Below are 14,596 nucleotides of genomic sequence, written 5' to 3' on the forward strand. Positions count from 1 at the left end.
GTGAGGAAATGGACAAGGAAACTTGGAGACAGCACAGTCCTCGCCAGTCATTGATTCCCGTAGTTCTTACTCCTCAACCCGTGCCCTCCACCTCTCAGGGTGGAGGAACAAAGAGCAGGAGGGCCTGGAAGGGCAGGGCATGAGGACAGGACATCGCCCCCAGCCACTAGAGCCACCCAAGAATGCTAGATTTAGATTGTCAAAGAAAATTGAAGTGGGACTGCACATGGCATCTTGACTCCATCCCCACCGCCCAGGCTCAGTTGACAGAGGTGGGTTCCATTTAAGCGTGTAATAGTATAGAAGTCAGAACCCGAACTACCCGTGGCAACCAGCCCCACCCATCAAACGGACTCTGAGGTTACGGTTGGGATAGAAACCTATCACATGGTCAAGGCTCGTACTGACTTGATCAGGGCCTCAGCGGGAAGCAGATGACCAGTTAGGAAGACTCTAGGAAGGGTTTAGTGAAGGGACTATTACAGAGGTGCACACAGGGTATATGGAAATCCCAAGGGATGGTGCAGTGTCTCAGGGCTAGTAAGAGTGGAGCTCCCTTACCTCCTCTTACTGCAGAAGGTGGGGGGGTTTCTCCAGCTGACAGGCAGGGAGCCAGGAGGGTAAAAACCCTGACTTGACTCTCCCCTTCATTCCAGGGCTTCCCATTGGCCACCCAGAAGGTGCCGGGCAAGGGAGACAGTGGATAACCTTATAGGTCACATCCATACCCCTGGGGCACAGAGCAGGGTGGGGAAGTCTGGAAGCTGGATCCGAAGGGGGCAAATAGGGTCCGTTCAAAACTGGGTTTAACTGTTTCGATATCAGACTCCAGGCCACACTGATTTTTAGCATCATGCTGGGCACGCCAATTGAGAAAAGGGGAGACATTCGTAAGTATAAGCCATAGTTCTGTTGCCAACCCTTGACAGTCTTTGTCCTTTGTCCTAGGGTCCCTTGCATGGCCACACCATGGATTAGATCTGTGTCCAAAGTCACCTAGAGCTTAAAAAGTGGCCTTGCAGAACCTGTCAAAGGTGACCTCTGAGGATGACTCTCTCCGTGGGGACATCTGAAAGGGGACCATGCTCTGGTCTTGAACTTCGTTCCAGAGCAGGCATGCTCTCAGCCAGCGTCACGGTCCTGAGAAGCAGGAGACTGGCAAGCGGGAAGCCACAGAGATGAAACCAACCCTGGCAACGACTCGTGTGGCATTTAGACAGAATTGCTAGTAGAGACACAGTGCTGTTTGCCAAAAGGCATATTAACGCAGAATCACGACGGACTTTATTTTTAAATAACACCGAAGAGGTTGTGACACGAAGAATAAGTCAAAATGTACAAAATAACTTGTTTCTGCATTTTCTCCCTTTTTGTTGCCTTTGGTTTACCGGCAATTAAGTTGTGTAAGGTGAATTCGAGGCTTTGTTTTATTTTAAGTCAATACGTGGTGTGATTTATTCCTATTATGGGTGGCGTGTTTCTCGGGGAGCTCCTGGCTACTAATCCTAAGTCTTGAGTATCTATTATAACTGCTAACTAGCAGCACCGTCTTGCCACCGGTGGCAACAAAGAAAGAAAAGGCAAAGTCCAGAGAGGGTCTAACAAGTTTTTTTTTGCCAGAGTGCAAAAGTACAAAAGGGGAACAAGGGAAAAGAAAGAAAATGAAGACAGGGAAGAGAAAAGGATCAAGAAAGGAAAACCTATCTCTGAAATCGGACAGCTCAGGTGGGCTTCTGTTATTGAGGCATGTCCCGGCTGCCCATGATTCTTCAGTTCCTGCCAAAGAAGCCAAAAAGTGTAGGCCCACCGAGTACCGGCGGGGGGGGCACCCGGCACGTGAATATACCTGAAGGTGGTCTTGGTGCACGCGGCAGGGCTGTCATTAATGTCCTCCACAATGAAGGTGATCTGCATGCGGTTCTCTTGACCCCCTGAGGGTCTGTCCTTCACCAGAACTTCCAGAGAAATGGTGGGATTTTGTCTTAATTCACCTGCATCTCGGTCTAGCCTGTGGGCCACTTGGATCGTACCGGTCACTGAGAAGGCAAAGGTAGAACACGACTCTTTGGAGACTTGGAGGCAATTGGAAAGATTGTTCTGGTGGAGGACTGGCTTGCAGGGAGAATACCTTCTATACAAACACATTTTTAAAAACTCGTGTAAGCTCCTGTGTTAGACATTGATGGGGATACCCGGGCTGACCCTTCCAGAACTTTCACCTCAAACTTCAGGGTTGGGCCCCTGGCAGCAGGCCTTGCCCAGAGTGACGAGACTGGTAGACAGCTGACTCCAGCTTGACCCTCTGAGTTGTCTCACTGGAGAATGTGTAACCGAGAGACACACGTCAGGTTATCGGTGGAGTTACAGATCAGAGGCCCGAACTCTCGCTGCCCGGAAGCCCGGATTGTGGGGGTGGGAGGGCACCTCCACCGTGACGCTGGCTGAGGCCCGGATCCCACCCTTCCTGTGACCCGCCCACTGGATCTCATGGGATCCCCAGGACCCTGTTGGTAGGTATCCCCTATTTTTTTTCCCTCTGTGCCTGCTTTGGCTTGCCTTCATTTCTGTTACTTGCGACCAGAGTCTTAATAAATATCCTCCAAGAACCACTGCATTTCTTAGAAGTTACGTTTGCAGTAGTGGAGTGAACAGAATTCTAAACCATGGCTGTCCATCCTTCCCCTGTTAGCTGAGTGAGGTCTTTGATGACAGCACACTAGAAAGTGCTCAGAGATAGAGCACAATTATGACCTTAGCCCCCTGGGCGTCCTTTGCCGTAAAGCCAATGGGGCAAATAACACATTGTCTTTCTGGGATTGTCCAATGCTCGCCTCCACAAAGTCATCATGTAAAGTGAAGCCCTTTGGAAGGATGTGATAGGAACTTATGAGGTGGTATTGCCTAGGAGTGGTCCCTGCGGTCATGGTCTTCGGTTTGAATCTGCTTCACACCTCACAAGCTTTGAGGCCTTGGACAAGTCATTTGCTTTGTCCAAGTCTCTCTCTAAGCCTCAGTTCCCCCATCTATACAGTGTGGATTAAAATAATTCATTGGGTTGTGCTGAGTACTTGAAATGGAATATATGTGGGTCACTTCGTAGAGCACCTGCTATATGGTAAGACCCCAATAAAAGATGGCTGTTCTAGGAGGGGGAACTCTCCTTCTCTGCCCTGACATACTTAGATGGGAAGATAACTCCCAGCAGCCCAGCAGATGGCTCCAGATTGATGCAGTCCAGTATGGTAACCACTAGCCACATGGGGCCATTCAGCACTTGAAATGTGGCCAGTCCAAACTGAGATGTGTGGTAAATATAAAACACACAGCGAACTTCAAAGACTTGGTACAATAAATGATAACATCAAATATGTCTCTAATAACTTTAATGTTCGTGACAATATTTTGGACATGTTGGGGTCACTCAAATGCCTTATTGAAGTTAATTTCACCAGTTTCTTGTTGCTTTTTAAAAATACTAGACTACTAGACTTTAAAATTACAGATGTGGCTTCCGCTCTGTTTATTTTTTGGACAGTACTGGTCTGGATCCTCTTTTCAGAAGACTTCCAGGTACCCCCAGGATAGTGAACTCATCCGTTGTTAGAGAGCCACCTGCTTTAGGGGTGAAGGAGTGATTTGGCTGGTGACCTTGGGACCCTGTTCAGTTTCCCAGACCCCTAACATCAGCTGCTTTTAATGCATCTATTACCTGGTAAGTTATGATATTCTAGACAGAAAGGCATGCCCCAGAACAGAAGACAGATCACATATTTGTGAAAGAATCCAAATGGCTGGATTAAAGGATGCACAGAAGGGTGTGTGTGTGTGTGTGTGTGTGTGTGTGTGACTTACGCTGGTTGATCACGAAATAGCGGTTAGCAGTCGTGATGCTGTAGAGAAGGAAGCTGGTAAAACCTTTATCATCTGGGTCCTCCGCTGTGATGTTGGCCACAATGGTGCCCGAAGCCAGCTCCTCAGGAATCGTGTACACGCGCGCCAGGCTGGAGCAGAAATATAGCAGACACAGCTCATTTTCAGGGGCACGGGAGGGTGGAGCCTGCGAGGTGGATATTTTGGTTAGTGCTAAATACAGCACTGAGCTTCTGAAGTTGCATCCACATGCTCCGAGAAAGCCGTCAGCAGCTGAAAGGAGGGGGGACCGGCTTTTGTATTTCCAAAGATCACGTCCCCGCCGATGCCACCGTGTGCAGGGGCCTGGGCCTCTGACTCCGATTCAGATCGGCCGGGGCGTTCACATCTCTTATGATCTGGATACTTGGCCCATCCAGCCACCTCTTTTCCCTTTCCAATTCTTGTGCAAAAGCTCCCTGAGTGATTTAAAAAATCCATCTGGACGCAGGTTCCTGACTCCCATCCCCTGGCGGCCACCAGAAGCTATGGTAGTAAACTATACATACTTTTTATTTCTTCTCTGTCTTTTTGTTTTGCTCTGTTTTTGCCTGCGGGAGCAGAACTTGTACACCTTCCTGAGCTGCATTTATCATTAAGGTCAGGTCTCTGCATGGAGAAGCCAAGGTCACTGCCCTCCAAGGGTGACTTCTTACAAGGTACCCCCGAATCGCCAAATTAGCCATCTTCCTTCAGCCTCCAGTGCTTTGGGAACAGGCTGATAACAAGGCAGATAGGTTCAAAGTTTTAACCATACAACTTGGGTCAACTGAGGAATTTTGAATGCACCAAGTGAGGCTTATTGTTTAGAATAACCCTGCAGGAGATCCTTCTGCTGAGGGAAAATCATTTCAATGGGGCAAATCATCACCCTCTGATTTACTAGGTTCCTAAGTTTGGATTTTCCCTTCCTTCAGGGAAGCATATCTCAGGTCTAAATGATCGCATGCATTTTGTGAGCTCAGAATTTTTCTGCAGTTCTGGGTCGTCCTCCTCGTAGGGTAGATGCGACCAGAGGGGAGAGAAAGGAGAGGGAACGTCCAGCAATGTCTGACAGGCAGGCAGACAGAGGTTGTGACCAGGCCCTTGCTCACCGGGGCTCCTGCCTGGGTTCTGGGTCTGCCCTCTGTTCTTGAGGTGACGTCCTGTCGGTGTGCCCCAGTGTGGGGGACAGTAATCTCGCTCAGGCCAAGAGGCCACCCTGGGGCTCTGTACCTTTCCCCATGCAGCCTCACTGGGGCTGCTCATTGATGCACTTACTTGCCTGACCCTTTCTCAGGGACTCTGGTCTGCGGCCCATCGTGGGAGAGGAACAGGCAAAGCAGGGTGGGGCCAAGGAGGCAGGGGTGGCAGGCACCAAACCCAGAGCCGGAGGAGAGAGGAAGGTAGCACCAGCTCCCAGAGCTAGAATAAGACCTTGTGTCCGTTATGGGAGAGCCTCTGTTTCCAACGCTTTCTATTTTTGTTTTGGTTACTTTGAGTGGCTTCCGTTGACTTTGAACAAAGAGATTGCTAAGGCTTCTGTGCTACCTTTACCCCTTGGCCCTGTTATTCCGAGTGTGGTCCCCGCATGTTTCACAGGCTCCCCGGGGATTCTGGATTTGAACGCAGAGCTTAGACCAGCTCCAGACTGCCACATTGAGATCGGTGTTTTCACAAGATGACCAGGGGATCTGTCTGCACTTTAAAAGTTCGGGAAGAGCTCCTATAAGGATTCACCAGAGGTGACAACCACAGATACCCAGGCTGTCATAGGACAGAGGACCCCTTGGGAGGAGAATCCCCTTCCTCTAAAACAGCGGTTCTCAGTTGGGGGTGAATGTGTTGGTTGTCACAAGTGGAGGCAGGGGCTGCTTCTGGCCTCCAGGGGGTAAAGCCCAGGGAGGCAGCTCCCTCTACCCCCCACAGCGCACAGGTCAGCGCCCCCCACAGGGAACATCCTCAGTGCAACTGTTTACAGCACCCCATTCTGCAGGCTCGTCGGGCCCAGCCGGGAGCTCCAGGAAATCAGGGAGCTGTGATGGGAACCAGTCAGGCTACTGGCGAGTACACGTCTCCTTGGGTGTACCATTCTCTCCTTGGCTCACCTGATAGTGAGCCTGGCAGAAAGCAACAAATCTTCGGTTTATTTGGCCTGGGGACCCAAAACCCAAGTGTGTGTAAAATATCATTTAACATAAAGGTGTGACCCTTGGCCCACAGTTATGATCTATTCACTCAGGGGCCCTGCAGCCACCAGATAGGGTCAAGGTCTGATATCACTTACATCCCCCCCCCGCCCATCCCACACATAACCCCGGATTACCAGGGCCCCGGGCAAGGGGGAGACAAGGGTCAGTGGCCACACTCACGGGGAAGGGCATGAATCCCAGAGGATGGCTTCAGTGTTATGAAGGAGTATGCAGTAGGAGCATAAAGGTGTGTATGCACTGCGAGGCACCCGGTTGAAAAGGATGGCAGGTAAATACAGAAGAAACGAGCTGTGGGAGAGAGTCTAAGGTAAAGTGCTCTGTCAAAGCAGCAAGCATTGTGCTTGCTATGTAGAGAGTAAATATAAGTCAAGTACTTTTATAATGAGGTGCTCGACTGTCATAATAGCAGAATCCTCAAGTACACATCGGGAGGCCACAAAGCATTCAGATGTTTGCCACCACCCAGGGATAAAATGGTGAGCTCTCAACGACAGAAATAGTGCTCACTTTGGCCGTATTAATTGTAGGACTTTACCAACTAGTAAAGACAGAAGAGTTGTTTCCACATTCTGCAGTTCTTCTTTACCCTTGAGCTCAGTGTAGCTGAATCAGTTCGAGGGTTTAATTGTGTTAATTCTGAATTGAAGAACTTACGGCTTGTCCTGGCACTGATTTGGAAGGAAAAGGTGGCTGCAGGGCCCCTGACTGAATGGCTCAAGGGAACCATGAAAGCCCTCAAAATCAGTACCTGCTTTGAAACCGAGCAGACGCTTGCAAACTACAGGTGACTGAGGGACGAGGTTGACTCTAATTGAGCACATGGGTGAAGTCAGGGCAGCCCCCCTGCCCCAGTGCTTCCAGGGTCAGGCTCTTGCAGACTCATCCCTGCCATCACCCACGGATCGCTGTTTGACATAGAGCCTAATGATTTGGTACGAAATGGTTAAAAGGTCACTCAGACCCTCTGTCTGGCATGGGGCCTAACGGGATTATTTCTCAAACCAGAAAGGAGAACCAGAGTTCCAGACCCATCTCTGGGGGCCCCAGCAACCAGTCAAGGCCATGTTCTCTTTGTGCTGAAGCTAATTGCTTGTTTTTGGAAGACGTCGTCCAAACCAGATAGTTCGCCCCTTGGGAGAACTTACTTTCCCCTTTGCGACCCTGTTAGCCTGTGTCCCCACCTCACAGACTGGAACGTGGGGGCGACATGGCAGACCGCGTGGGCTCCAGCCCCGTAGCCGTCGCCTGCCCCCGGGGGTTACTGATGAGTCTGCATCGCTGGGCCGGCGAATGCTGGAGCCTGAACCCAGGCTGGGATGTCACAGCTATTTATAAACTGCCCGTGCTGTGCTCCTGGAGGAACCCGTGGGCAGGAACGCGTTGCCTCATCCCTGCGAGCTTCCCATGGTAATGGGTGTCGCTGGGAAGCGTGATGGGGAGTGTGTCTGCTGCTCTCTCCTCCACGTGGACATCCAGCCACCGGGCTGGAGACTGTGCACATCCAGAATTGCACAACTGTGGTGTGCTTGGCCAAACGGCAGCAGCGTAGCCTGTGAATAGGGTGGCCTTAATACTCCCACTCTCAGAATACTTTTGCAAGCATTCCATGTAGTTCTGGGGCCCGGGGGCTTTCTGTTGGTGGAGTCTCCGGAGCTGGATTTATTCGCGAAATAGTTACTATCACTTTACCAGGCAGGTGATTTTGCCGGTTTGCTTGGGCTGGCTCCTGAGCCCGCCTCAGCAACTGGGGCAGGGAAAGTCTGGTACCCAGGAAGCTGGGCAGTTTGCAGGGTCGCACGCTGGCTCAGGATCCCATCTTCCCCTCCAGTAGCCCTATCTGTAACGGGCTTGGGTCTCCCCTTTGTGCCTGGGCTGCTGCCAGGCCCATTCCTAGAGGCTGTCTGCACCAGACTCACTTACCCTCCTCACCCCTGCTGGATGTAGGAGCTGCCAGACACAGCCAGACCTCGTTCCTGGACCCACCACGGCAGGAAGAAATCTAGAATACCCCGCAGTGGGCACGCTTCTTAGGCACCATCAAAAGAGACCTCTCCTCCGTCAGAGAGGACACCATTCTGAGAGTGGGCTTTATAGAGCCTTGACTGATGGCGCGTGCCCTAGGATTTTGCTATTATTCATGCTGAACACTCTATTATAACAGTACCTGCCTTATATTTACCTTCTACTCAGGCCCAGCAGCCACCCCGCCCCAGGGCTGTCATGTCCAGCCCCTCTCCCCACTCCCCACCATACCCACAATCCCATGGTGCAGAGGAAAGGGGAGCAAAGCTGGCAGGGGGACATCCAGAGGCTCAGAGAAAGGACGCTGAAGATCTCAGGCCTCTTGTCTCTCCTCTGGACCAGGGCAAAGGGCATCCCTCTGTGTTGTATTAAATGCATCTGAGAAAGCCGGGCCACCCAGGAGAGACGGCAGCTGCACCCCATGGAGCCCAGCATGCCCTCAGGCCTACCTGGTGAAGCGAGGGATTTCGTCGTTGATGTTCACAATGTTCACCTGGAGCGTTGTGGAGGCTCCGAGCCCTTGGCTATCTCTGACTCCCACAGCCAGATGGAAACTGTCAGGGAAACCCCCCCAAGTGAGGGACTCAGGCTTTGCTGACACTACCTCAAAATGGAGTGGGAAAAAATGGGGGCGGGTGGGAGGAGAGAGGGAAGGGTCTGCCCTTTTCTGGCCACCCTCCTTCAGACAAGCATGCAGAGTCAGGACTGCCATGTCAGCACTTCCTTCCTCGTCTCTGCAAACCCACCCCTCCACTTTTCTCTCACCCTATAGTTGTTATTCCTGGCCATCATCTCCCCCATGGCTGCTCACATCCGCCATGTTGTACACCATGTCTCTGTGTCCTTCCTCACAATATCCCAGCGAACGTGTGTTACACCCATGTGAGGAGACCAAGGCTGCCAGGGATCAAGGAACCAGTCTGGTGAGATGAGGAGCCAAGGTCACCCTGTGTGTTTTCATCCTCAAACCCTGGTCTCTCCTCACCTCGTTCCTCAGCCACCTGCTCGCCTCCACCCTGCTGCTCTGATGTTAGCAAGCAGATCTGACAGCTGCCTCTCCCAAGCCAGAAAGGCTTCGAGGCAATTCTCCAGATTCCTGGGGAGACTTCTCCTATCCCTCCATTCTTATTATGTGAAGATGAAGATTTGGGACGGAGAAGGAGTCCTTCCAGATAATTGCCTTAGTCCCTCTTCCTTGCGTGGGGGGGCTCACTACCCTCTTAACTCAGTAGGAGGGCAGCAAAACACTCGGGGCCTCCCTCGCTGCCCACGGGCTGCACCAAGCCTGCTCCTTGACCCTCAGATAGACGGTATTTCAAGCAAGGTCATTGGCAAAGGCTACCTTTTGTGTCCTGCTTCGAAGTCAAATTCTGTTGTGGAGAAGAGGGTCCCATTAGGAGACAGTCTGAAGTTCACTGAGGGGACGATCAGGAAATACTAAAAAACAAGGAAAGAAAAAGAATGTAACCGAGCATACCTATTCATCTTTCGCCAGGCGACTAGTTTGTTCCATTCCCATTTTATACTCTTGGCCCATGGAACATCCTCGATGCATCAAGATGAGGCCCAATGCACAGTTCTCAGACTTGATGGATCTTGAAGCAAGAAAGTTCTGGATCTGCTGGCCTGAGCCTCTGATCTGAGAAGCCACACCCTGAGGAGCTGGTCACTGGGTCCTGTTTCAATGACAGAGCAAGTGTAAAGGCCCCCTGTCTAGGCACTGTGCTTCTGAGTCCAGTCTCCTTCTCCCTGTCACCATGTTCTCACTTATGCTTCTCAGGATGACTTCTGGGGTTAAGTCCAGGTCTTGGCTTTGACCAACGCTATTTAAACATGGCTACCATGCATTAAGCAACAGGTCAATACTACCATAAATAAGACCTGGTCTCTACCGCTGAAAGAACTTATGATATAGGAGGGTGCAAGAATGTTCACAAACATCACTCACTGACATGATGAGAGAGAAAAGGAAGGGGACAGGCGTGAGAGAGAAGAAACTTAGCAGGGCCTCAAGTCCAAGTTGGGCTGGTTTGGAGCTACAGAAGGGCTGTTTTAGAATCTGATCTCAGGTTTATGGCCACTGGTCAAGTCTTTCCGTATCTTGGGGGTGTTAAGAATCTAATCCTTTATGGCTCCCAGTGCCCATCCGGGCTCTCTTGGTGACCCCCTGCCTAGCCCCACTTGCTCTGATGGGAACACAGGCTTATTTACACAGCCCACTAAGGGCAGCCCATGGGAGGACCACCCCTGTGCTATCCATGGGTGCTCATCAAGATTGCTTCCTTGCTGCCATGATGGCATCAACGAAGCAGGCAAAGGACCTGGATCAGAAGAGCTCAGTCCAAGTTCTTGTCCTTACCACAGGATCTGGGACAAGTCCCTTCCTTGCCTGTAATATAGGGACGATACCACCAACTGCTCCTCCATGTTTTTGTGAGGATTAAATCAGAAGGCACACCGGAAAATGCGAAGCACCACAGCAACACGCAAGGCTTATGTGTTTATAGCCATTTGTTCCAAAGGGCTTTAAGTTTCGAAGGTTTTGTTATTTCCTACTAGGATGAGAGATGATCTGTCCTCAAGGCCTTAGATCTCTGGATCAGATAATCAGTGGAAATTTTGCAATCAGAGCCACAGCCCCTGAAGTCTAGAATCAAAGGAAACGCCAGCCAAGGCTTCCAACCCAGCGATTTCCTATGTTGTGTGATCGCAGCTAAGCCCCTCATAGGAGAAGACAGAATGCACAGAAAATAGATTAAAGATCTCATTTGGGGCCACTATAAGGTTTTTAACTCTTTTCCTAATTGTAATGAAACATACTTTTTACACACAAATTAGGAAAGACAGAAAAATATAAAAAAAAAAACCCTCAAGATTAGTTACCTATAAAATCTTATGATTTTCACGAATAGCCCTCTGTTCTTTTCTATGCAAACGGATACCCTCCAAACAAATTGAGAGGATGCTCTAGTCAAAATTCCATTCTCTTGTTCTTTTCCTTTGTAGTCTGAGCACATCCCCATATTCTTAACTCTTATCTTACTGCCTGGCTGTTTAATGATGGCACAGCATTCTACTGTAGGTCTTACTTTACTGAGTCTTTCTTGCTGGTCACTTAAGTGGTTCTTACCCATTTTTAAGGGGGAATATTTGGGCAACACCAAGGAACACCTTTCTTCCAGCCCCCCCAAATTGTATAAACAGCTTGGCAGCACTCAAAGTTATGATGTTTAAATCCCAAGGCCCCCCACTGTCTCTCCAGCTCACAGCCTGGGCAGAAGCTGCCTATACACGCAGAGCCGCAGAGCCGTTCTGTGCCTTTGAGCTGAGCCTTCCCTGCAGAGAATCCTCGCATAGCCATAGATCAGAGGCTCAAGCTGGATGTTATGGAATGGCATGGTTTATAGACCCATGGGGGGCATTTACTATATGCACCTGGATAGGGATGCCTTTCCAATGTGTTTAATGCTCTAGGAGATAGGTCTCCAGTTCTGGTTAGTCTCAAACAGGAGAAAGTCTTGGGATACAGAGGTGACAGACAGACAAACCCTGTTCTCCAGAAGCTGATGGGCAACTGATGGAACATACAAGGGAAATGTGGGAGACGTGCTCAGAGAGAGACAAACATAGCATATGATGGGAACAGAGAAGGGGGACTTAACCCCATCTAGAATAGAAGGGTCACGAATGGGGGTGGTTGAATTAAGTGTGGTGCCTCTGGAGCCAGACTGCTGGGTCTGAACCCTGTTTCTACTACTTTCCATCTGTAAGAGCTTGTGCAACAAAAAGTAATAATAATAGGGCATGTCCAAGGGGTTATCACATAAAGTTCTAGAACAGTGCCTGGAACATGGTAAGCCCTCAGTTGAGGTTAACTACCACTGTCGGTTAGAGTGTAAGATCCATGAGGTAAAGGGCTTCATTTTATTCGTTACTACATCTGTAGTGCCTAACACATAATAGATGCTCAATAAATGTTTTTCTCAATCAATATATATTTGTTAAATGTTAAATATCGGGGTTTTCTTCTTGCCTATTTCCCATCAGATTCCAGTGTTCCCACCTTAAAGAATCTTAAAACAAAACAAAATGGCAACAATGAAAATCTTGTCGAATTAAAAAAAAATGTGTTTTACTTTGGTAAGGCGAGGCTAGATTCTGACAGCTCCCCCAGTTCTGCCTACATCTCAGCAAGGAAGAAAAACGAAACAGCAGCAGACAGAAAGGGCGGACCACTATACAATCGGGAACCTGGGGAATTTCTTTTTCATTTTTATTAAGAGGCTGATTTCCTGGAATCCTGATTTTTTTTTTTTTTCTTTTAACACCAGGCTAATTTCCTTATCCCTGAACCTACGAGCCTGTGTTAATGGGAATAGCAGTTTTGTACTTAGAAAGGAGATAATATCCATAGACTAAAAATATTGTGTCATGTGGCCATTTGCCAGCAACTCGGTAAAGCTTTCTGTAAAACCTGGCATTCTCTCCCCTTTTTAAAGGCTTGTTTAATCAAAGCTGCTCCCTTGATATTCATTCTTGGAAAACAGAAATTAAATAGAATGAGAAGCCACTGCAGCCCCTCTCTTCTCCACCACTGGCTAAGAAAAAGTCCTGAGTAATCAGATCAATGCAGTGAACAAATGCTTGTCAGACAAGCGCTGGAGTGTTCCCGCTGGGAATATTCCTTTACGGCCTCCCCAGGTCTCTCTATTTGCAGCCCCTTGCCAGCTACAGTTTGCTCAGGGACACAAAGGCTTCAGTATGGAAGACAACAGAGCCCCAGCTTCCGGCCCCATTCCCCCTTTATTGCGTTGCTAGTGTCAGGAGAAAGGAGGACTAGAGGAAGCTGGCCCAGTTTCCTGAAATGTCAGGCTCCCTGGGGAGAGCACGCCACCTCCGTGGGGCTCCCTCACGGCAGCCAGAGCCACAGGCAAATCGTGATCCAACCTGTGGTGGGTGGCAGCCATCCGTGGCTTTTGGGCCTGCCGTGGAATCAAGCGACAAGAATTCAGCCTCCAGTCTCCCAAGAACAGAGCCTTCAGCTTCCAGGGGCCAAGTGTCCAGGGGGGAGGAAGGACCCTTATGCCTCCAAAGGCCAGGAGTGCCAATGGCTCAGCAAGCCCCTGAGACCATGCCCCCAAACCCACCCAGAGGACCCACAGCCCATGACATCATCTTCTAACCGCTGTGGCAGGTTATAAATACGGGGCCACATTCCCACTGCATTTTTTCAGTGTAAGGTGACTATTTTATAAAAGTCTTAATTCCTTTTTCTTCCCCTGTTCCACCCCTATCCCAGCTCAGAGATAGGAGGTGGGGGACAGAAGAAGGAGGGAAGGGTGCCTAGGAGAAAAAAAGAAAAAAAAAACCCATAAAAAAATCCTGCTGCAAGCAAAGGCTTGGCTTGGCTTGTGAGGTATTGTTATGAAGGTGAGGTAAGTGGGTGATAGGCAAGTATTTGAATGTTTTTAAGAAGAGCCACATTTACAAATGAAAATGCTATAGGTATGTAATCCTTTACTGGTAAAGCTGCCAAGGATTCTGCCCTCTCATGTTGTCATTCCTTTTCCATAATCAGCCTGGGTCCTAGTCTCTGATTCAGGCTTCATTGATCTTAAGGACAGCAATCTCCATCTATTTCAGGAAGTGTCTCTCCCAACATATGAACAGTCATCAGTGGTGATGTATTTGGAATGGGAATTGTCCAATACGACGGCTTTTTCCTTTCTGGAGCATTTTAACAAGAACCTGGAGTAGAACGTGTTTTGCAAAGACTCCTGAGTTAGCAGGCAGATGTCAGGGGACATTGAACAAGTGGTGTGCGTGTGTGTGTGTGTGTGTGTGTGTGTGTGTGTGTGTGGTGGGGGTAGAGACATGTGGAGAGCAGGAAGGATGCTGTGACTCGGGAAATCAAGGGATGGGACACCAAGGATAGGAATTTGCCAGAACAAGGTAGAAGGGAAGGAGCAGGGGTTGGGCCAGGGGGCCTCAGTTCTCACTAGAGTTCCAGGACCCAGGCAAAGGCCTCAGCTCCTTCCCTCATCTGGAAACAAGGGGCTGCTCAATGCACCCGAAAAGGCCCAACCAGCCAGCACCAGCGGAAACGACCACTTTATATCCAGGAAGAGAGAAAGACAACAGCTCGCCCCCAGTCTCAGAGCCACGTGCACGACAGAGGCTGGGAGACTATGACTTCCCCTGTTGCCCTCCTGCTAGCCCAGCTAGTAGCAAGGTTATTGCTCTTTTAATTTAATCCTTTGTCTGCCCTGGTGGAGACAAAGTACGTTTCACTTTATGCAAAAGTCCTTCCCTAATGGAAAGGCCGGGAGAAAGCTCCTTAATGGAGGAATCGCTGCACTGGATCACTTTGCCTCCAGCTGCGAAACTGATTAACGTCCCCGAGAGTCTCCGCGGAGGCTTCGCGGCGGGCGCGGGGGCCATTTCCGAGCCGGGGGAGGTGGAGTGGGGGAGTT

At 49.8% G+C, this 14,596-nt stretch overlaps 2 protein-coding genes across 6 annotated transcripts in view; one reads left to right on the forward strand and one right to left on the reverse strand.

Moving 5' to 3' along the window:
- The window catches only part of LOC117803391, a 36,692-nt gene extending 35,099 nt beyond the window's left edge, over nt 1-1,593 (forward strand). For 4 of the 5 annotated variants that reach the window (XR_004627219.1, XR_004627224.1, XR_004627228.1 and 1 more), the window contains one exon: nt 949-1,593. Coding sequence is in view for 1 of the 5 variants with exons in the window: in XM_034666601.1 (XP_034522492.1) it covers nt 949-978 (30 nt within the window). In the remaining 4 variants the exon portion in view is untranslated. Of the gene's footprint in view, nt 1-392; nt 488-948 lie in introns of those variants that run through there. The other variant, XR_004627227.1, reaches the window with a different exon arrangement.
- Nucleotides 1-14,596, reverse strand: part of CDHR3 (cadherin related family member 3) — a 59,869-nt gene that overhangs the window by 21,474 nt on the left and 23,799 nt on the right. The window contains exons 5-8 of the mRNA XM_011233123.3: nt 9,466-9,560; nt 8,573-8,677; nt 3,853-4,001; nt 1,847-2,036 (exon numbers count right to left, since the gene is read on the reverse strand). Coding sequence (XP_011231425.2) covers nt 1,847-2,036; nt 3,853-4,001; nt 8,573-8,677; nt 9,466-9,560 — 539 coding nt within the window. The remainder of the gene's footprint in view (nt 1-1,846; nt 2,037-3,852; nt 4,002-8,572; nt 8,678-9,465; nt 9,561-14,596) is intronic.

This window comes from Ailuropoda melanoleuca, chromosome 1 (genome assembly GCF_002007445.2).
Source record: "Ailuropoda melanoleuca isolate Jingjing chromosome 1, ASM200744v2, whole genome shotgun sequence".
NCBI lineage: Eukaryota > Metazoa > Chordata > Mammalia > Carnivora > Ursidae > Ailuropoda > Ailuropoda melanoleuca.